The sequence below is a fragment of the Eubalaena glacialis genome, chromosome 7, assembly GCF_028564815.1.
Source record: "Eubalaena glacialis isolate mEubGla1 chromosome 7, mEubGla1.1.hap2.+ XY, whole genome shotgun sequence".
Classification (NCBI taxonomy): Eukaryota; Metazoa; Chordata; class Mammalia; order Artiodactyla; family Balaenidae; genus Eubalaena; species Eubalaena glacialis.
Window position 1 is genome coordinate 29131093 of NC_083722.1, and position 23262 is coordinate 29154354.

Genomic DNA, 23262 nt, shown 5'->3' on the forward strand with positions numbered 1-23262 from the left:
TACACCTATTAGAATGGCTAAAATACCACGAAGATGTGAAGCAACTGACACTCTAGTATATTGCTGGTGACAATAAAAAAAAAAAAGGTATAGACACTCAGGAAAAGAGTTTGGCAGTTTCACATAAAGTTAAACATACACTTACCATATGACTCCTAGCTACACATACTCTGGAGAAGTAAAACTTACGCCGATATAAAAACCTATGCACAAATGTTTACAGCAGCTCTGTTCTCAACTGCCACAAACTAGAAAAATCCCAATGCCCTTCAATGGACAAACGGACTAAAAAAAAAAAACTGGTACAGTCATACAATGCAATACTACCCATACGAAGTGCCGCTGGTAATGCTGGAAATGCTCCCGAGAAACAGAGAAAAGGCTGAATTGCTTGATAGGTATCAATACCACCGATTGAGTTCTGCAGCTGCAGTTGACTGCCATTTCAAGATAATTGAATCCAGGGTAAGAACTATTGTTAAATTTAAAAAAAAAAGAAAGAAAGAAAAAAAGGAAATTTGTGAAGCTGTCACTGCAGCTGTGCCAGCATAGCGAAAACGATGCACTTTTTATTTCACACTGAAAATACAAGTTTTAATTCAGGATTGCTATAAGAAAGGCATACCTATAGACTCTAATATGATTCAAGAAAAAAAGCAAAGTCATTACATGACAACTTAAAGCAAGAGGAAGGTGAAGGATCGAAAGCTGGAGAATTTAATGCCAGCAAAGGATGGTTTGTTAATTTTAGAAAGAGGTTTGGCTTTAAAAATGCCAAGATAACAGGAGAAAAGCTTCTGCTGACCAAGAGAAAGCAGAAGAGTTCCCAAATGCCATTAAGAAAATAATTTAGGAGAAAGGATATCTGTCTGAAAAGGTTTTTAATGCAGACAAAGGTGCCCTATTCTGGGAAAATAAAGTCACAAAGGACATTTATTAGTGAAAAAAAGAGAAAGAGAGAGAGAAGCAACCACCAAGATTTAAGGCAGGAAGGGATAGGTTAACACTACTGTTTTGTGCAAATGCAGTCGGGTTTATGGTCAGGATTGCTCTCACCTATAAAGCTCCTAACTCCCGAGCCTTGAGAAAAAGATTAAACAAAAGCTGCCAATCTTTTGGTTATAAAACAAGAAGGACTGGATAAGAATGCAATCCAGAAAAAGGATTGGGGACTTCTCTGGTGGCGCAGTGGTTAAGAATCCACCTGCCAATGCAGAGGACATGGGTTCGAGCCCTAGTCCAGGAAGATCCCACATGCCGTGGAGCAACTAAGCCCGTGCGCCACAACTACTGAGCCTGCACTCTAGAGCCCGCAAGCCACAACTACTGAAGCCCGCGTGCCTAGAGCCCATGCTCCACAACAAGAGAAGCCACCGCAATGAGAAGCCTGCGCACCGCAATGAAGAGTAGCCCCTGCTCACTGCAACTAGAGAAAGCCAGCACGCAGCAACAAAGAGGAAAGAAAGGAAGAGAGGGAGGGAGGGAGGGAGGGAGGAAGGGAGGGAGGAAGGGAGGGAGGAAGGGAGGGAGGGAGGAAGGGAGGGAGGGAGGGAGGAAGGGAGGGAGGGAGGGAGGGAGGGAGGGAGGGAGGGAGGGAGGGAGGAAGGGAGGGAGGGAGGGAGGGAGGGAGGGAGGGAGGGAGGGAGGGAGGGAGGGAGGGAGAGAGAAAGTGAGAAAGCAAGCGAGCAAGAAATCTTGCCAGTAAAGGACTACTTTTTTTTTTTTAACATCTTTATTGGAGTATAATTGCTTTACAGTGTTGTGTTAGTTTCTGCTGTATAACAAAGTGAATCAGCTATATGCATACGTATATCCCCATATCCCCTCCCCCTCATGCGTCTCCCTCCCACCCTCCTTATCCCACCCCTGTAGGTGATGGCAAAGCACTGAGCTGATCTCCCTGTGCCAAGCAAGGACTACTTTTTAAAGTTCTTTTGACATTGGACAATGTCCCCTGGCCACCCAGAACCCCATGAGTTCAACAACGAAGGCATCAGAGTGACCTACTTGCCCCTGAACACAATGGTTCCAATTCAGCCTCTAGATCAGGGGGTCAAAGGACCTTTAAGGCTCATCGCACATAGTACTCTACAGAAAAGATTGTCAATACTTATTGAAGAGGACCTCCATAGAGAGATCATGAAAGTCTGTAATGGCACCAATGAAGATGCCATTGTTGTTATTTAAAAAAAAAAAAAAAAAAGTCGTGAAAGCCATCAAGCCCGAAACAATAAATTCCCACTGGAGAAAACTGTGTCCAGTTGTTGTACATGACTTCACAGCATTTACAACAGAGCCAGTCAAGGAAATCATGAAAGAGTATAGATATGGCAAAAAAAGGTGGAGGGTGAAGGGTTTCAAGGTATGGATCTCGGAGAAATTCAAGAGCTAACAGACACCACACCGGAGGAATTAACAGAAGACGACTTGAAGGAGATGAATGCTTCCAAACGAAACAATGAGAAAGACGACATAAAAACAGCAGTGCCAGAAAACAAACTGACAAATTTGTTTATTGATAATCTGGCAGAAGGGTTCTGATTATTCGAGAATGCTTTTGACTTCTTTTACAAGATGGATCCTTCTATGATACAGGCACTGAAACTAAAGCAAACTGTGGAAGAAGGATTGGTACCTACAGAAACATTTTTAGAAAAATGAAAAAGCAAAAAAAGTCACACAAAAATTACATTTCCGTAATGTTATACCAAGCATTCCTGCCTCTCCTGCATCCCCTTCCAACTCTTCTGTCTCTGCCACCCAAGACAGCAAGACCAACTGCTCTTCTTCCTCCACCTCCTCACAGCCTACCCAACGTGAAAAGAAGGATAAAGACCTTTATGATTATCCATTTCCACTTAAGGAACAGTAAATAATCATCATGCCTTAGTTAATAAACTTACCTGTTGTGTGTGTCTTCACGTGAAAAATCTCATAACTGTACAGCGAGAAATGTATGAGACGTTTCTGTGTCATCATCATCACCATCACCTAAGTATTCATCATGTAGAACATAGTGTGCAAGACTTGTATTGAAGTAGATAGCCAGTCCTTACATAGGCATGGGTGATATTTAATATAAAGTTAACGTCTTAGTTTTCTTACTGTTTTATAACTTGGCTTTCAAAGAATTACATTACCATACAGTACACCTATCTCTCTCATAATTGGAGAAACTGTATATTAGCCTATCATCACAGGTGTTTTTTTTTTTAATGTAACAATATTTACATACTGTATTGTGAATATGACTGCAATATTGTATGTCATAATTTTATAACAATTTATTCACTAGTATAAAGACTAGGCTACCATGAAGCAACCATATCAATTATACTAAGCTACCATAAAGCATTAATATTGCTGCTTCTTTGTTATCAATGTATGAATCATTATACCTATAAATACGAATTCATTTTTCACATTATCTTTTCATTTTTGATGTCTAGTGTTAGTAATACATATAACATCTACGGTGTTTTGTATCATATAAGACAATATTGACGTAGCTACGGATAGATAATTCATCTTGTAAGCCGATGACATAAATTTATATCAATAAATACAGTACAGTACTAATAAATGTATTTTCTCTTCTTTACGATTTTCTTAATAACATTTTCTTTTCCCTAGCTTACTTTATTATAAAAATGCAGTATGTAGTACATATAACATACAAAATATGTGAAAATAAACTGTTTATGTTATTTGTAGAGCTCCCAGTCAACAGCAGGCTATTAGTAAAGTTTGGGGGGAGTCAAAAGTTATATGCAGATTTTCAACTTTGAAAGGGGTCGGTGCCCCTAACCCCTGCACTGTTCAAGAGTCAACTGTATATGTGAAGTATGAACCAAATCTGTAAAATACATTTATTTTTTAAGACCTAAAACACATCAAAATAACTATTCACTCTGTAGAAGTTTATGGGCCATTTTTGTCATTCTTCATCCTCCCTGTATTTTCTAAACTTCCTAAGATGAACAGTTTTATAATCAGAAAGATGTCACTAACGTTAGTATCCCACAGTGGACTGTATATACAGAATGTTACTGTGGCAGAACCCCAAATATGCAAAACTGTGTTCCTTATTGTAATGTCACTCTTTCCCAGTGAGGGTTTCATTCCAAGGTGATACAGGAGGGTAGCTGATGTTTTGTCCCACAATATACACCAAAACATTTCACCTAGTTGTAGAGCCAGTTAGAGTCATGTGGGATATGTTTCAACCATAAAGGAATCATTAAAAAGTCATAAATCCCATCCACCCTACTCTCTGATAGAATACTATAATTCTGTTACCACACCAAACTCAATACAAAAAAGTTAACACCAATTTTCCAAGATCACCTTATTATCTTAGAAACCACAGATTCCATAAAACAAGTCATATGGAACAAGAAATCCTGACTTACAAATGCACTGTTTTTCAAGTTCCTGACTATTTGCTCAACTTAAAAGTGCTATCTGCCCCTAGCCATCAATTTAATTATAATGTCTATATTCAGATGTAAGAATTGTTAAGTACTTCAGTGTATTTTATAATATCTTCACATACAATATGCATATATACAATATACACTATACTACATAAATTATACAAAATGTTCCTCAAAATATTAGAGTAAGTTATAAAGGTTTTGGCAAAAAATATGTTCCAGCAGTACATGTCAGTTCAGTACAATGAATTCCTCCTTAAATAACATTAAATTACTCTTTATTTTGCTCATCTTGCAGAATTATACTGAGTTAACTTTCATATATTTTATCCACTTTATTTTAACAAAACCTTTATTTGAAAGTCCAACTTTCAACGCAGTCCATGTTTTTTCCAGTAAAATTAACTTATTCATTAAAAATCAGTTTGTTGTAAGAGCTAATTTTACATACATGTTAGAGTAGCATTCTATTTTTAATTTTTCTCAGATAATCAAACTATATTAAAAAACACTAACATCTCATTTATTAGAGCTAAATAAACCAGATCCTTCTGAAGTCAGTGAACTTCAAAATAAATTCATCTTAGATATTTGGGGCTATTTTTGCCAATATATGAATAACCATCCTAATACCAAAGACTGAAATTATATATATTTAACTGATCAGTTCTACTAAGTCATCTCAAACGGCACTAGCACTTGCATGGTTAACTCATCCAGCAATCCATTTCCAAAGCGTCTCAAAAGATTTAATACTTCAAAGAAGCCTCATCAGGATGAGCAATGAAAAATCAACTGGAGCCACAAGAGATTACAGAATACACAAAGAGATCTGCCAATTCAACATTCTGAAAAGAGATGCTGCAGAGTTGGGTCAGACTCAGCAGCCCAGAGGCATGTGAGAACTTATGAAACTAGGCTGGTTCTTGGAGAGGCTATAAAGTTCCAAGCCTAAAAATCTTAATGAAATGGATAAATTTCTATTTTAAAGAAAAACTAATTACTCAAGAGATTTTTAAAAATCAACAGATCAATAATCCAGGAATAAAATCAGAAAGTGGTCTAAAAAAAATGACCTCAAAAAAAGTTACCAAAAATAGTTTGTTTTAAAGGTTAATTCTTTCAAAACTACTATAGAACACAAAACAAGCCCACAAACCTTCACTATTTTAAAATAATCAGTATTTGAAACAATTTGAATGTTATCAAGACCAAAGATTGCACCCAGAAATGTACTCTCAAATAGATAAGGTTCTAAATAAAATGTCAACAAACAATTCAAATGCATAGTTAGATAATTAGCTACCACAACTAAGCAAGGTCTATCATGGGGTAGGTTTAATCTGGAAAATCTAATTTATCATATAAATAGATGTAATACGAAAAACCACATGATCCACAGATTCTAAAATAAGCATTCAATAAAAATTAGCCTTTGTGTGTGTGTCTGTGTGAACCTGATCCCTCTCGTCACAGTAAAAAGCCTATAGCATGCGGTCTTAACCTCAAGCTTTGCCCTAGAAAACATAAGCTTTGAGGCTAAAATAGCAATTCAGTTTCTCTCAGGATAACTAGATTTAGAACATGTAAATTCAGAACTAATTTATATTAGGGTAATGGTTCTCAACCAAGATAATTCTGCCCCATAGGGGACACTTTGGAATGTCTGGAGACATTTTTGGTTGTTACAACTCAGGGAATTCTACTGGCATCTACTGGGTAGAGGCTAGGGATGCTGCTAAGCACCGATGAAAACACAGGACAGCCCCTCAACAACAAGTAATTTCTGGCCCAAAATGTCAACACAAAACTGCCAGTGTTGAAAAGCTGTGTAAAAGGGGAACATGTTACATACAGATTTTCATCTCATACCATATCCCACAAATTCTAATTGAATAAAAAGGAACACAATACACACACATACACACAAACACACACACACTTTCAAACAAAAGGAAGGAAGTGGACGGGAGGGAGGGAAGGAAATGGAAGTGAATATCAAAATTATGGAGAAAAAAGAAATTTCTAAACTAAAGCAAACAAGTTGAAAACTGGGAATAAATATTTGTAGCAAACAAGACAAAGAATTAAGAGTATTTGTTAGAACCGAAAAGAAAAATATGAAAACCTAGAATGAAAAACAAGTAAAAGAAAGTGAAGTATTTAAAAAGTACACTACGCCACTCTAAGAACTTAACCCTCACTTTAAAACAAAACAAAACAAAACAAAACAAAACAACATTTTTACTTAACAACTTGGCTGCAGAAAGGGATGGGGGGTTAGTGTCGGTGGAGTATTTTTTTTAAACACAATTTTTTTTTTAACATCTTTACTGGAATATAATTGCTTTACAATGGTGTGTTAGTTTCTGCTTTATAACAAAGTGAATCAGCTATACGTATACATATATCCCCATATACCCTCCCTTTTGCATCTCCCTCCCACCCTCCCTATCCCACCCCTCTAGATGGTCACAAAGCATGGAGCTGATCTCCCTGTGCTATGCAGCTGCTTCCCACTAGCTGTCTATTTTACATTTGGTAGTGTATATATGTCAATGCTACTCTCTCACTTTGTCCCAGCTTACCATTCCCCCTCCCTGTGCCCTCAAGTCCATTCTCTATGTCTGCATCTTTATTCCTGTCCTGCCCCTAGGTTCATCAGAATCTTTTTTTTTTATTCCATATATACATGTTAGCATACAGTATTTGTTTTTCTCTTTCTGACTTACTTCATTCTGTATGACAGACTCTAGGTCCATCCACCTCACTACAAGTAACTCAATTTCATTTCTTTTTATGGCTGAGTAATATTCCATTGTATATATATGCCACATCTTCTTTATCCATTCATCTGTCGATGGACACTTAGGTTGCTTCCATGTGCTGGCTATTGTAAATAGTGCTGCAATGAACATTGTGGTATGTGACTCTTTTTGAGTTATGGTTAAACACTTAATTTAAAAATAGTGATCTTTTTAAAAATAAAAATGTCTGAAAACCAGGCTTAAAAATCTTAAAATTCAGAATTTTTTTAAAAGATTATGCACAAAAATATTAATGGCAGTACTATAAAAGTTTTGACTGTTCTGCCCTCATAAACATATTTTTTGGATAATGAAATATCACTTAATGAAAAAATAATGTAAACAATTTACACAAATTCCAAATAGGTTTGAGTTGTATGAGCAGTCACTAGGGAATGTTTACTTTGGTTTGGGTCAATACAATACAGATAAATAGCACAATGGCATCTAATTGGGTGTGTCAAATTAACCTTATTTCTATTATAGCACTGGTTACATTAGACTACTGAGAATTAACCGTTGTTTATTATAGCAAAGGTCAAAATATAGAAAGTTATACAAAAATTAACAAAAATATACTCCAATATAAGCTTTATTGCCAAAGAAGTAGTTATATGATAAAAAACACTTTAATGTTTCCACCTCTTATTTCTTATTCAAAAATTTTTTTAAAAATATTTTTAGTTTTTATTTTCAGGATTAAATATTTTTTTATCATAAACCAAAAATTTTTACCAGAAATTTATTTCCAGGACTATCTTTACCATAAATGGAGAAATGAAAAACTGATGAGCATTGCTTAATGTCATTAACCAATGACATGTCATTATTTAGGTCCCCTACAGTTACCCAGAGCTATTAGTCAAAACACTAATTACAAGCACAGTATCATCCCTAAAGTTCTTTTAACTATATGTATAATATTATAATTTCTGTCATTTACTTCCTCAAGCTTGTTAAACACAGAACTCATAAGCATAACATTTCTTGTTTTTCAGCAGAGATAAGTAAATCCAGTCATTCTTAAGATATCATATAGAAAACCCACCCCTCCTTTCTGTGTTTCAAGTAGAGTGTGAAAGTTTGCAAAGTACCATATACTCTTACCACATATTCAAGAGGAGAAAAGCAAATGTGGTACGAGGAAGTTTTTACACAGTATTACATTCCTTTAAACATTACTAAATCAGATCAATAGGTGACAGATACCCACAAAAATACCTTAAGCAAAGTTCAAAAATGAAAAAGGATTTTAATCTCACAAAAACTGATTAAGAATTAGCCCAAAACAAAGAAATTACCATATACATGTGATTAATGTCTCCTCCCAAAATAATAAATCCTAAAAACAACAAATATACAAAATCTATCTAAAAAGCAAATAAGTTGGAAAACTCAATTAAATATTCCTCAGATTTTTAATCCACTATTAACTCTGAAAAAACACTGGAAATTAGTTTTAATCACATTTCAAGCCAGATTTTTTTTTAAATACCAATGAATATTTGTCATGAAGTTTTATGGAACCCACCAAAAAAAAAAAGAAAAAATCCTATGATACCCTACTAGATAAATGAGTAAAAGACCAATGTGTAACACACAGTTAAAATTTGTTGTCTTTTAAGAGAAGATAGTTACCCAAATACATGAACAATGTGTAACACCAACTCACAATTTTCAGGTAATAAATATTTAAGGTTCATTTTTAAACCACACCAGGACATGATCATTTCAATTTATGTTACTTGCTCTGTCTAGCTCAACATTTTTCTCCTTTCCCAAAATGTTTTAAAAAATAATTAAGAGGAAATGCTTTGATCAATGCAAGTTTGATTCTGCCTTCTCCATATCCTGTCTGACCTTGGGTGAGTAACAATCTCTTTAACTTTAATTTCTGAATCTGAAGAATGGGAACAATGATATTTTACCCCAGAATGCTCTTGTGGGATTAAATGGTCAATAAAATGTCTAGCATTGGAAGCATTTCCTAAATGATAATAATTAGCAAAATATCAGCTAAAAAGAAATTTTAAGCTTACCAAAAAGTGGGAAGTTGCTATAAAAGACAATTTTACTCACTTTCTAAGCAGACTTTAAAAACATAATGAAGTTATACAGACAACTGCAAGAACCTATAAGAATAATCAGAATCAAGAAAAAATCTGAATTATTTGAATTTCTCTAAGCATCCACCAAAATCTCTAAGCATCTTATGTTTCTAAGCATTCACCAAAAATAAATGCATGCATACAAAAAACAATAATTTAAATTCTTAGAATCAAAGAAGTGTTAAATGCAAATGATCCCACAACACTATCTGGCCAGGATTGAGAGCAGGGGATTATGTTTTACTCATCTTTGTATTCCCAAACCCCATCACAATGCCTGACATATAGTATGTACTCAACAGCTATTTGGAGCATTGAAATGAAAGATATTACATTGTCTAAAATTTTAAACTCTTATTTAGGGACTTCCCTGGTGGTCCAGTGGTTAAGACTCTGCACTCCCAATGCAGGGGGCCCAGGTTCGATCCCTGGTCAGGGAACTAGATCCTGCATGCTGCAACTAAGACCTGATGCACCCAAATAAATAAATAAATATTCAAAAAACCACCTCTTATTTAGGCACAAGTATAATCATACTCAACATTCATTCAGGACTTCCCTGGTGGCGCAGTGGTTAAGAATCCGTCTGCCAATGCAGGGGACACGGGTTCGAGCCCTGGTCTGGGAAGATCCCACATGCCGCGGAGCAACTAAGCCCGTGTGCCACAACTACTGAGCCTGTACTCTGAAGCCTGCGAGCCACAACTACTGAGCCCACGTGCCGCAACTATCGAAGCCCGCGTGCCTGGCGCCCATGCTCCGCAACAAGAGAAGCCACTGCGATGAGAAGCCCGCGCACCGCAATGAAGAGTAGCCCCCGCTCGCCGCAACTAGAGAAAGCCTGTGCACAGCAATGAAGACCCAACGCAGCCAAAAAAAAAAAAAAAAAAAAAAAAAAAAATTCATTCGGCAAATATTGGAGTGGCTGCTACTAAAAGGCACTTGTTCTAGGACCTGGATACAACCAAAAAAACAGCAGGGCAGGTTAAGGAGGATCAGAAATACCTATTTTCCATAACCCAAAGGACATCTCTCAGAGGAACAGTTCGGAATTCATTCTACATTTTATAGTGATTAAGAGTACCTGGATTCAGTATTTATTACTTTCTACTTCTGTGCTTGCTTCCTCATCTGTAAAATGAGAAAAATAACAGTACACAAAAATGTATATAGATCTGTTGTGAGAATTAAATGAGATGATGCTTATAAAGTGCCTAAAACTGTGCCTTAAACAGAAGTACCTAATAAATATTCACTAAATATTAACACCTGTCATAATATACTACAATCTCCCCACTAACGATTAAGCAACAGGAGTGCAAGGATCTTGCCCACCTTCTTATTGAGTGCTTCTGTCTGTGCTGATAGATACAAACGTCTCAAGACATTGTCAAATTTAAACCAAAGTATTTACTGACAAGATAGAATTATAATTATTATTATTATGGAAAAAACAATTAGTGTGGAATACGATTAAAAAACTAGAAATGTTAGAACGTTACATTATTATGTAAAAAAAATCACATAATAGCTATTTAACAGTCCTTCAGAACTTTTTTCTGATTACAGACCTCACTGAAAATCCAACAAAAGATACAGACACTTTACCCAGAACAATGCCATCACACAGGTCCATGCAAAATTTTACATGTTTAAAATTGACAGGCTTCTGAAATATATTTCCCATGTCATTTCTGAAAACTTACTCCCCAATAATTATGTCTGTGTTTTTCTTTTGAGCTCTTACCAACAGCATTCATGTCTTTGTGAAATATCACACTTAAATCTTACTTATCTCTGAAGTTAAGCATTATAAACTGAAAGAACAGCTCTCTTATTACTAAGGCCAAATTATACACTCAAGTCATTCAAATGTCAAACCAAATGTCATTCATTCAAAAGCTTCAAATTCTCCAATACACCAACAGGCCGACTGCCAAAAAATCACAGTTTATTTAGAAGAAGAACTAAACTTCAAGCTTATTACATGCAAGCTATTAAACTGAGCATTTTTTTCCATGAGAAAATATACTTGTTATTTAATTACAATAAATTATCGCTGATTAAATATCTAATACAAAACTAATCAGATAAGGCCAAAAATGGTTTATTTACCATTAACAAACCCTAAAATAGTTCAATTCCTTACATAACAATTTTAACTGCATAATACTTTAAAAATATTTTCATATATACTCTCGTCAGATTCACAAAAACCCTTAATATTTACATTCTAAAATTGCATTTCCCAGCTGGTAACCACCAGCCACAGGTGACTACAGAGCATGTGAATTATGGCGAGTCCAAACTAAGATGTTTTATATATATGTAAAATACACACCAGATTCCAAAAACAGAAAAAAATGTACACTAATTAATAAGTTTTTATACTGAACATGTTGAAATAATGTATTTTCTTTAAAACAACATACCCATAATATTAAAATTAATTTCACCTTTGCTGTATTTTTTAACATGGCTATAGAAAAATTTTAATTGTATACGTAATTTATCAATTTAGTATGCCTCAAAGACCATATGTATACTTGCTTCATGATACCCATTTAATATCGTATAATTTTACAGTTCAACAACATTGTTCAAGTTATTTTAAACAAACCTTCTGGAGCAAATTAAGCCTTTATGCTTAAATTTATTTAACAGGATAAATTGGAGAATCATAAAGAACTGTCTCATGTGCAAAATAAGTAATTTCCCCTTTATTTATTAGAAGTATGTAACATCAATGTAACATACATGGAGTAGGCAATCTGCAGATCCACCTGGCAAGATGTTTAATATCCCAGATTACTGATTCTCTACTAAAGGGACTTAAGAGTCTCAATGAGTCATACAGAAAGGGTTAAAGAGTTCACAGTTGACCCTTGAACAACGTGGGGGTTAGGGGCGCCAACCCTCCTCACAGTTGAAAATTCAAATATAATTTACAGTCGGCCCTTCGGACGGGCGGTTCTGCATTCACAAATTCAACCAACCACAGATCCTATAGTACTATGGTATTTACTACTGAAAAAAATCCACATATAAGTGGACCTGCGAAGTTCAAACCTGTGTTATCCAATGGTCAACTGTACTTGTAAAAAGAAAGTTAGACCTCACCCACCCCAATCACTCCAAATTAAAACATTACTGAATCACAGACTTAGTGGACACACAGCAAGCTCCCAATTTTCTGCTAGTTACTAAGAGTGTTAAATTCTTATAAAATAAGTGATGGTCTCTGGCATCCATAAGCTCAGGGCAAGTAAGGTTATTACATATGAAAAAAAAGAATAACAAAGGAATTTTTATTTAGGCTTTAAACTGTGAGATTTAATCATAAGTTCAGTTGGGTTGTATAGAATACAAAGAATACAAGAAATTTAGGAAATTTTTGTGGGAAAGAGGTTATCCTGAAATTTAAAGTATAGCCTTTATGTTTCCATTTGCAATTCATTCTGAAAATTCTGAACTCTCAACAGATTTATTTTCATCATTTAAGGTAATTTTTAAAATTTTTATTGGAGTATAGTTGATTTACAAAGTTGTGTTAGTTTCTGCTGTACTAAGGTAATTTTTTTAACTGCTTCATAAAATGTGTTTGATAAGAATGGTCTAATTAGTAAGTAAGTAAAAATAGAGTCTTCATCTTAAATAGCTTGCACACACACGTACATATGCACACACATACACACACCCCAAAAGAGCAAGGCAAAATACTCAACAGGGTACATTCTGCTGTAGCAGAGCAGGAGTTTTAATTAAAGTCTAACAAAAAACTTTGATAGTAAAACACATTTCTAACTAATTAAAGTGTAACAAAGAATTAGAATAAAAAAACATGCAGAAGAATATACATTTGAAAGACCAACTTTAAATATGTTTCCTAAAAACATTACACGCTACTTTAGCCAAGACTGTATGGTCTCAATTTTACAAATATATGAACTTCTATACTTACAATCCAAAACAAACAATTTGGTACTTGATTATTAGGATAATCATGATAAATACATATACTCTAGGAATGGTACTCTTATAGTTAATAAAGTCAGTCTAGATGTTAGGTAAAGTTCTGGCCTCCTCAGTACTGGGGCACTGATAGACACTAAAAAGGTTAGGACACTTTTAATATTTCAGGTAAAAGGATCTTGAAGATACCAGTTCAAATGAAGGTGTGCTTTACTCTAAAGACAGTACCAGGAGTAGAGAAAAAAATATCTTGGCTACTGCCAAGTACTCACTATGTCATTGATCAAACTTAGAGATGAACAAATCCTATTTGCCTTCCAACGCAGGAATCTATATCCTGATCTTCCTTATACTTCTCTTATTACATTTTAACATTTCTGACACTGGAATATATTTTCTTAATGTACTATGGTCCCTTTCTTATTTGGATTTCTAATGATTCACATGTTAAGTTTTATTCCTATCATGTTAATTCTTATTCCTATCACAACACTTTTAGCCATCCCAACACTCTGATGACACTCATCAACAACTGTAGGTAAGGAGACATGGGAGCATTTACATCAGAATCTCCTGTGTGAAATTTTTAAAAATCCAGATGATTCTAATAATATGCCCAACCCCCAACACTGTTGTAAACTACCTGAGGCACCAAAACTTATATTTGTCCTAATTCTCCTAGCACCTAGCATGGCATTAATCACATTCCTCACATTAAGGCAAATACTTCTTGATTAATCTCTCATCCAAAGCTCCTTTCCTTGACAATGTGACCTTGTGATAGAACCTTTCTCTTAATGTTGGTGGTAACTGTTATTGTTACCATACTTAAAGTATTTTTCTCCTAGAAACTCCTAGTGATTAGATGCCACACAGTCACCCTCTGAGAATTACCTGGACACTGAATCATTAAAAAGAACCTGAGGGACCTTCCCTGATGGCGCAGTGGTTAATAATATACCTGCCAATGCAGGGGACACAGGTTTGAGCCCTGGTCCAGGAAGATCCCACATGCCGCAGAGCAACTAAGTCCATGTGCCACAACTACTGAGCCTACACGCCACAACTACTGAAGCCCATGCACCTAGAGCCTGTGCTCTGTAACGAGAAGCCACCTCAATGAGAAGCCCGCGCACAGCAACAAAGAGTAGCCCCTGCTCGCTGTAACTAGAGAAAGCCCACGCGCAGCAATGAAGACCCAACGCAGCCAAAAATAAATAAAATTAAAAAAGAACCTGAGCTATGTAGCACTAAAATAGATACGGGAATTCAGGATCCCATGTTAGTCATCTCTGGTTTGCAAATTAGTGGAGAAACAGTATGTGATCATGATGGAAAGTTGAATAAAGTATACAGAATTTTAAAGATTAAAAATGCAAGTCTACTGGAGGCACTGAAAGGAATGATGTGGTATAAAGAGGTTCTAGGAAAGAAAGAGTCCATAACATGGCCATATGTGACACTAGATCTACATTTTAGGCTAGATATCAATTTAGAATAATGAATTTTTAAAAAGCAGTTTCTTATTAGAATAAAAGCTCCTTTAAGTACAAACGACCAATAAATACACTTTCAGTTGAAAGAAAAGAGTAAGTATGAGGATAGAACATCCAGGCAACTGAGGTCTTCAGAAACTATAAAACAAAAACCAAAAAACAAAAAAGAGGTAAAGTCAAATTTAGTCCAAAGGAGGGAACATTTAGGAGCCCAGAAAGAAAATACCTAACTCACTTGGGGCTAAGACCAAGGTTAGAACTGAAAAATGAAAGTACAGCACAGGGACTTCCCTGGTGGTGCAGTGGTTAAGAATCCACCTGCCAATGCAGGGGACAGGGGTTCGAGCCCTGATCCAGGAAGATCCCACATGCCACAGAGCAACTTAAGCCGGTGCACCCGTGCACCACAGCTACTGAAGCCCGTGTACTCTAGAGCCCGTGCTCCACAACAAGAGAAGCCACCGCAATGAGAAGCCTGTGCACCAAAACAAAGCGAGCAGCAACGAAGATGCAGGGAGGCAGGGAGGGAGGCAGGGAGGGAAGCAGGGAGGCAGGCAGGGAGGGAGGCAGGGAGGGAGGGAGGCAGGGAGGGAGGGAGGGAGGGAGGGAGGAAGGCAGGGAGGGAGGGAGGCAGGGAGGGAGGGAGGCAGGGAGGCAGGGAAGCACAATCTTGGGTCAGAAAAGCCCTAGTAAGATTATGAAGGGAATTCTATCTGCTTAATAGTAGTAATAAATGACTCTGTGAACAACTAGTCTGAACATCTATCTAACACAAATCTAAAAGCTGTGGGTAGTATGGTGTGGGGGGAGTATGAGGGAGGACTGAAAAGGGCAGGTATACTCTACAAAAAACAAACGAACAAAAAACAACTAAGAAAGCTCTCTCTAATAACCAGCCTAATAACTAGCCTAACACCACTTCAGTGAAATTGTTCAGGGATCAACAATTAGTAGTACTTTCAAGTTTCTTATGCCTTACTTGCCCATTTATTATTATATTGGCAGTTATGACTATTTAACACTGTTAAGGATTGTGCGATTGTTTCTGAAACAGAAGGGTATGCTGAAACTTTGTAATCTGCTTTGCCTTGGGTGTGAAAGAAGAACAGGTGAAAATGAAATAGCTGCAAAGAGCAGATGTATCAAATCCCTGAGACCAAATAAACAGAAGGAGCGCTAGACTGTAAGCAAGAAATATCCTCAAGCATTGAGACAGAGAATCTCCTTTCACTCCAGTTACCCAGGACCACTTGTAACACACATATAGATCCAGCTACCGATGCAGTGCCAAGCAGAAAATATATAAGATCTACAGCTTAGGAGGTCAGTATCTTGTCAATATTACTGCTTGCCACATCCTAAACAATTCCAATAACCAAGCTCACTTTTGTTCCTGGGAACAAACAGCTACCTTGTATCTCTCATAAGAAATCTGAACCCTGTCTGGTTCTGCTTCCCGGTTCCTAGGTCTTCAAGGCCTACTGCTAAAACCCATTTCCTCCCTTTTCCAAGATGCCAGCCTGAACCTCCACCTAGTACCTGCTACCCACCACCATCCCACTCCCACACCAACCTGGCCAACTCCACCTGTCTGCACACTGTCTTTTGCTACTCTCATCCCTCATGCTGAGAGGCTAACTACAGTACCTCCAACCAGATTTCCCAGGCCAGTGTTCTGGCCTCTCCATCTAGAAAGAACTAATCCTGCTTGAGGTAAACCTGCCTAGTAGTTGGATATCAAATTCTACCAAGTCACAGATCCATCATGATGATTACCAATTTACCTAAATTTCAATCACATCATATTAGGTTTTATTCCCTCTTTCTTTTCTGAACACAAACTCTGAAAACTCTCAGATCTTTCACAACTTGCACCAGTTTACCTAGGAACTGCTGCTGCAGCTGTCCTATTCTCACACAAATCAAGAATCATTACACCTTTCTTTGCCTATCTTCAACCTCTTGACATGACACCACTTTTTAAATACATTAGAAAACGGTATCATACTTAAAATACACTTAATAGAGGAGAATATTCCATGACACAGGAGAGGAGGGAAAAAAAATGACAGATTGGATGACTTATAAATAAAAATTTGAAGGTATTTTCAATTGGCAATATGGAATGAACCGAAGGCACTTCATGCTTTTTTTAACTTTCTTATCTTAAATGCCTTAAAATTTAGATCATCTTATTAAGTGAATAAGACATCATTTTACTTTGCTAACCCCTCATTTAAGAGAGATATATGGCAAACTTCAGGCTAATTTCTATAGGAAAATATAAAATATTAAGAATGTGAATTTTTACCCTAAATGTGATTTTATGGAATTATAACTATTCAAAATTTGAAACACTTAGAAAAATCTGATCACGAGTGCTTACTAAATTAAGGAATACAACTGATTATTAGATTTGCTAGTGATCCAACTTTGTTTCTTTTTTAAATTAATTTATTTTTTGGCTGCGTTGGGTCTTCGTTGCTGTGCATGGACTTTCTCTAGTTGCAGTGAGCGGGGGCTTCTCATTGCGGTGTCTTCTCTTGTTGTGAAGACACGGACTCTAGGCTCACGGGCTTCGGTAGTCGTGGTACGCAGGCTCAGTAGTTGTGGCGCACAGGCTCCAGAGCGCAGGCTCAGTAGTTGTGGCACACGGGCTTAGTTGCTCCGCGGCATGTGGGATCTTCCTGGACCAGGGCTCAAACCCGTGTCCCCTGCATTGGCAGATGGATTCTTAACCACTGCGCCACCAGGGAAGTCTAATCCAACTTTGAAACAAAAATTTCCTAATATTCCTCTTTCATGCTCAGGATTAGTTTAATTGAAGTAAATCCTGAAACTGAAAGGTGAGCTGCCAGGAGGCAATTTCCAGTTGCCACTACTTATTTGTATGAATCACGATTTTATCCAAAGAGTGAATCAAAGAAAAGAAATAAATCACTGTATTACAGAAGTACACATATTATATCTAAACCAAGTATATATTTCTGCCCATTAACTGCCTCATAATTTAAACATGTTGACTTATTATATGTGAGGTGGTAAAAAATAATTTAAACTAAAAAGTTCATAACCTTATCTAAAATTAAGAGAAATTCAATCCTTAAAATCTGCTTACTTTTTCAGAAATAAAAATTTATATATAGTAACACTTCGTGCCATTTGCTTTCTGTCTTATTCCACTCCAAAATGTAGATCTGTACTTTTGGAATAAGAAATATAAGTATTGCCTTTCCATCTTTTTCAAGCTCTCCCCAATTCTTCCACACGGAAGGCCTCAAATTTCCTTATGATAAGCATTCTTCCACATTTAATAAATGCAGAAACTAAAAACAGTGCTTTAGTTTAAGATAAAATTCAAATAAGTCTCTACTAACACTCATCCCACTTAGTTTTTCCTAAACTACTAAACTTACTACCAATAATGAACTTTCTCACAGTATACCGAATTTTGAAAGTTATCTTCCTGTTTCTGCATTGGTACAAAATCATCTCATCCCGCTGGTCCCTCAAAGACAATATCATGCTTCTAACAAAGGTCAAACATTGAGAATTGTTTTTTCAAGTTGGTGCAAGATTTAGAGAAATTTATTTGAAAATGAAAATAATAGCAACCAACATTGGCACTGTTCTAAGCACTTTACAAGTATTAACTCATTCAATCCTCCTAACAACCTATAAGGTTGATAGTTTTATCTCATTTATAGATTAAGAAACTAAAGCTCAGTCACAACAGCTAGTAGGTAGAAGAGCCAGGATCTGACCTTAAACTGTCCCAGGTCAGAGCCCAAGCACGCTCTTAACTCTCTAGCTGTACCACCTAAATGTTAAGAACCATCACTTAATAGGTATCCAAGTTATTTCGAAACGAAGAAATTAAAGACTTTTCATTTCGTGATGAACCAGATAAAATACCATGTAAATATTTTAAGCTATCGTCTTAAATCATAAGAAATAAAGACTTCTGACAGCAAAACCAAGTATGTTAGATTAATATTAAAGAAAAAACTCCCTTTAAATGATTTTGATAATTTTATTATGAATACGTGACCAATAAATTTAAAGTACACATTCATATGACAATATCTGACAAATACCTTTCAAAAATTAATTGCAAATGCACCCAAGGAATCAACCTTTGAAAGACATTCTGGGTAGTCAAGTTGAGAGTGTACAAACATCACACTTTACCAAGAGAATCTGGCAACTCACCTAACTAGAACACAGCAAAGTCACTGAGAAAAGGCCTCCGAACCATCAAAATAAATACTCCAATGTCCAAGTATTGATACTCACTTTTCTCAAAAGAGGATCTCACAACTAAATAAGGGTCAACTCATTTTTACCCGTAGGCAGAATTACAAATTTGATTTCCGGAGGAAAAACTGGCGTAGAAAAATTACCAGTGGGAAGGTGAAGGGGGACACCGATCACAGTGACAAGCACATCCAATAGAGAAGCAGAAAAATGCTTACTTAATAACTTCAAAATGCAAAGAAATCTGATCTACAGTCCTATATACAATCCAACAGACCCTCACGGCAGCACAGTAACTGATGGTCACAAATGATGACCCTAGGTCATCAAAAGATTTAATTATATTCTGCATCCTACTTAAAACAGAAAAGAATACCATATTTAATTTTAGTATGATTTTCACTCAAAGTCGTTTTATAATTTGAAGCTTAGAGGACAAACCCTCAATTACCCAGTAAGCTCAACTAATAAATTAGAAAGAAATTAATTGGAAAGTTCCAAATAGCAAAGGTTTCACAGTTTCTAAGTTTAAGAGTGTACAAAAGTTACCTGAAAGCAAAAGGGAGACAGGAGAACACAGAAGTAGAAAGTCTAAGAAAACACAGAAGAGCTAGGCGACTGTCTATAAACGCTATCCTTAAGGCATTTCCCACAAAACAATGTGTGGGCAGTAGATGCCACATCAGCAGTACTCTGTATTTGTCCTGCTCCTAAATCATTTGTTAGTTTCATGAATTATTAATTTCAGTTAATAGTCTGTTGAGATGAAGCAGTACCAACTCTTTCCTCAACTGCAAGAAGTGATAGCGTCCTTCTGACTGCTCTACAAAACCAACACTGGGATTACCCTTACAGAGCATGCATATGCCTTACCGGGGCACACATTTGATTAAAAAAAAAAAAAAAGTTCTCTTTTAAACTGCTTTTCATTTTTAAAGGATTCAGGGAGATAGTGCTTAGCCCATACCGAACTTTGTTATCAAAAAAATTGTTACACTCAACAAAACTCCCTTTCAAACCAGGCTGCAACACATTCTTTCTTTGGAGCCAGAGCTCCAAACAAAAACTTTAAAGCACATAGTAAATAACATATAAGGCCTTGTACTTTTCTCCCCTTCTAGCGAGGAAGTCTAACTCCAAACAGGAAACTGCTTCTCAAAGGATTCAACGCAGAAACCCTACCAAACGCCAATCCAGTTCTCAGGAAGAGATTTAATATTTAAGTGCCAACACACTTGCCCAGGTAGCAACGGGGTAAATACTCAAGCTTCCCTGCCCTTGAGGCACCCCTTGGAAGTTTTAGCAGGGGAAAAAAAAAATTGCCTTTTCTAACGAACAAACTACAAAATGCTTTAAAAGGCCAATCTATACAAAGGTTCGCAGAAGATAAAGAAGTTGAAAGTGCTAGTTTGTCAAGTTTTTCGATCACCCTCCCCCATCCCACCAGGATCGGGGAGGAAAGAAGGGGCTAGGGAAGAAGGGAGGTTCGGGGCTGAGCGGAGCTAGGCGCGGGGCGAGGTGATCGGGCGCCCCCCCCCCCCCAATCCCCTCACCTTTCCCGGGACCAGGAAAAGAGGCAGAGAGGAAAGCACGAGATGGAGCACTTCTCCGCCAGAAGAGCAAGGTGGAAGGCAGGGCGAGGAGGGGCGGCGGGGAGCGAGCCGTGTGGCCGCGCAGGGACCGACCCCCGCCCCCTCCCCGCCGAGATCGAGAAGGGGAACCGCCTCCCCGAATCGGGAGCTTCCTCGAGTCCCTTACCCATGCTGGGGGCTCCCGCGGGGAGCAGCCCGGCGCCCGCCGCTCCTCCTCCGGCTGCTCGCGCGGCCGCTCCGGCGGCAGGAGGCGGGCCCTCCGCTCGGCTCTAGCCCGGCTGAGCTCAGGCGGGGCAAGAAGGCGCCTCCATCCGCCCGCGGCGTTCCCCGGCCAGTCCCGTCCGCGCCGGCTGGAGCGCCCTCCCCCGCCCGCCCAGCCGGCGGCTTCCCCACCCCCGGTCGCTCCCGCCACGGGGTGGGACCTGCCGGTTCGTCGTGGCCGCCAGCTCCAACCCGGAGCGCCAGCCCAGCCCCGGAGCCCGCCCCCCGCCGCTCCCTCGGCGCCTGCAGTCCTCTAACGCGACGCCAAAGACTGAGGTGGAGACCGGGACAGAGGCCGGGAAGGTGCCGGGAGCTGCGCCGGGAGCAGGAAAATCTCGCGAGAATCCGCGGTCCTCCCTGCCCCGCCCCCGCCGCGTTCCGGCTCACCGCCTGCCCCCGGCGGCTGCCAGGTGAGGTGACGTCATGGCCAGGGGTCGCTCGCCGCCCGCGTCCAGGTGCGCGGAGCGGATGGGGGAGCCGTGCGGCACAGCTGCGACCAGTCCTCCGCCCTGAAGTTCGAAGCTACTGGGACAGGCGTGTTGTGTGGTTTGTCGCTTCAGATGGATACAAAGAGTTTTTGCTGATAGGCAAATTGAGCTTGGGTTGCCCCACTTTGCAGTGTTGCTGCAGCAGGCTTTGGGGGACCTAAAAGAAAAGACGCCGCGAGAGAGAGATGCAAGAGGACAGAAATAGAGAGAAAAACCGCTTGCTTTCGAACTTTAGAGGTCCAGCTGCAACCAGAACCCGCGGTTTACCTTGCAAAGTTCCGCATGAATCAGAAGCATTTCTTAGTCGGAAAAAAATCCTAGGCACAGAGTAAATTCTATTTTACAGGATTAAGTTATTGGGTTCCTTTAGTCTCTGTCCGCTGAAGACCACTTTCTAAATCCCTTTTCTCTTTCGAAAGTATAGTTTAAATTGTTACCTGATGGGGAGGGGGGAGCAGGTCGGAATAGTCATGATTTGAGAGATTGCCTGGCATTTTTTTCTAGCCTGAATATGAAAAAGAGCATAGGATTATTGTAATCACACATGACACTTTCTTAGAGTTAGAAATATATATAATTAATTCAGCCAGGGACTTCCCTGGCGGTCCAGTGGTTAAGACTCTGTGCTTCCATTGCAGGGGGCATGGGTTCCATCCCCGGTAGGGGAACTAATAACCCACATGCCAAACAGCTCAAAAAGAAAAAAAAAAAAAAAGTTCAGCCAACTTTTTTCCTTTACTGTTGAAGCAAACCCAGTTCCCGGACAGATGCATGTGAGAGCAACATTTGTTGGTGCTTTTTAAAGCAATTCTGTCATTTAATTCTCACAATCATCCAGGCAAACCCGGGTTTCTGAAACTCAGCACAGCCATTTATTTTTTGTGGGACTTTGGATAAATTAACCTCGCTGGATTTCAGTTTCTTGAGTCTGTCGAAAGAAATCTTCATAGTGCAAAGCACAGTGTCTGGCACATAGTAGCAACTTTGTAAATACCCATTTCCACTATCTCCTATAGGCCTGCATTTGCCACCCTTTAATCTTTTATTTCTAAAAAGATTACATAGGGTACCTTTTTAACAGGAATTGTCAGTTACAATCAGAGACCAAAAAGGAAAAAAGAAAAAAATTTAATATGCACACCCAAAAACATGTACATATTGGCTGTGTTGTACTGAAACCATAAAACATATTGTGACTTTTTTCAGTCAACAAATATTTATTGAGTATTATGTTAATTGTCCCCTTCCAAGCAAACAAATAAACAAACCAAAAAAGCTGAAGTCCAGCCCTTACCCTCAAAGATTTTGAATTCTAACCAGGAAGTGAGACATGAACAGATAGTTTATTAACAGTATGAAGTAGAGAGAGTCAAATTCCTGAAAATTTAAAGGAAAATTACTATGGGCAAGGCAAGCTTCAGGGCGAAGGTATAAATTGAACTAAAGCGTGGAGGAAGGCAATAATTTCAACCTGGAGGAGTCCTAGAAGTAAGGAGTGAAAGTGGAAATGCAAACGGAATATCCCTGAAATCTGTCTGGCTCCTGCAACCCAGAAGAAAGCAAATGATTTAAACTTTGAAAGAATGAGGCTGATGGGAGGCAAAAGAGGATTCATGGAAGGAGATAAAGAAAAATATAAGATATTGGAAGAGAACTAAATACCTTGGTTTCTAGGATCCTAAATATTTTAAGAAGAAAGGCCAATGAATAGAAATGAAGAGAGGGTAAGGAAAACAAACAGAAGGAGGGAAAAAAGAACTCTGGATTTGACAATAAGGTTACCTTTGAAAGTAAAATTTCAGAATATACGTGACAGAATGTGTAATATATATAGCTGCATATATT

At 38.1% G+C, this 23262-nt stretch overlaps 1 protein-coding gene and 1 non-coding gene across 2 annotated transcripts in view; one reads left to right on the plus strand and one right to left on the minus strand.

The window, feature by feature from the left end:
• CD2AP (CD2 associated protein) overlaps window positions 1-21183 on the minus strand; it is a 113114-nt gene extending 91931 nt beyond the window's left edge. The window contains exon 1 of the mRNA XM_061196114.1: window positions 20835-21183. Within this exon, the coding sequence (XP_061052097.1) occupies window positions 20835-20838 (4 nt within the window). The 5' untranslated portion in view covers window positions 20839-21183. The remainder of the gene's footprint in view (window positions 1-20834) is intronic.
• On the plus strand, window positions 9719-9791 carry TRNAG-CCC (transfer RNA glycine (anticodon CCC)). The gene has a single exon. It is a non-coding gene; the product is annotated as a tRNA-Gly (tRNA).
• Window positions 21184-23262: the final 2079 nt, after the last annotated feature.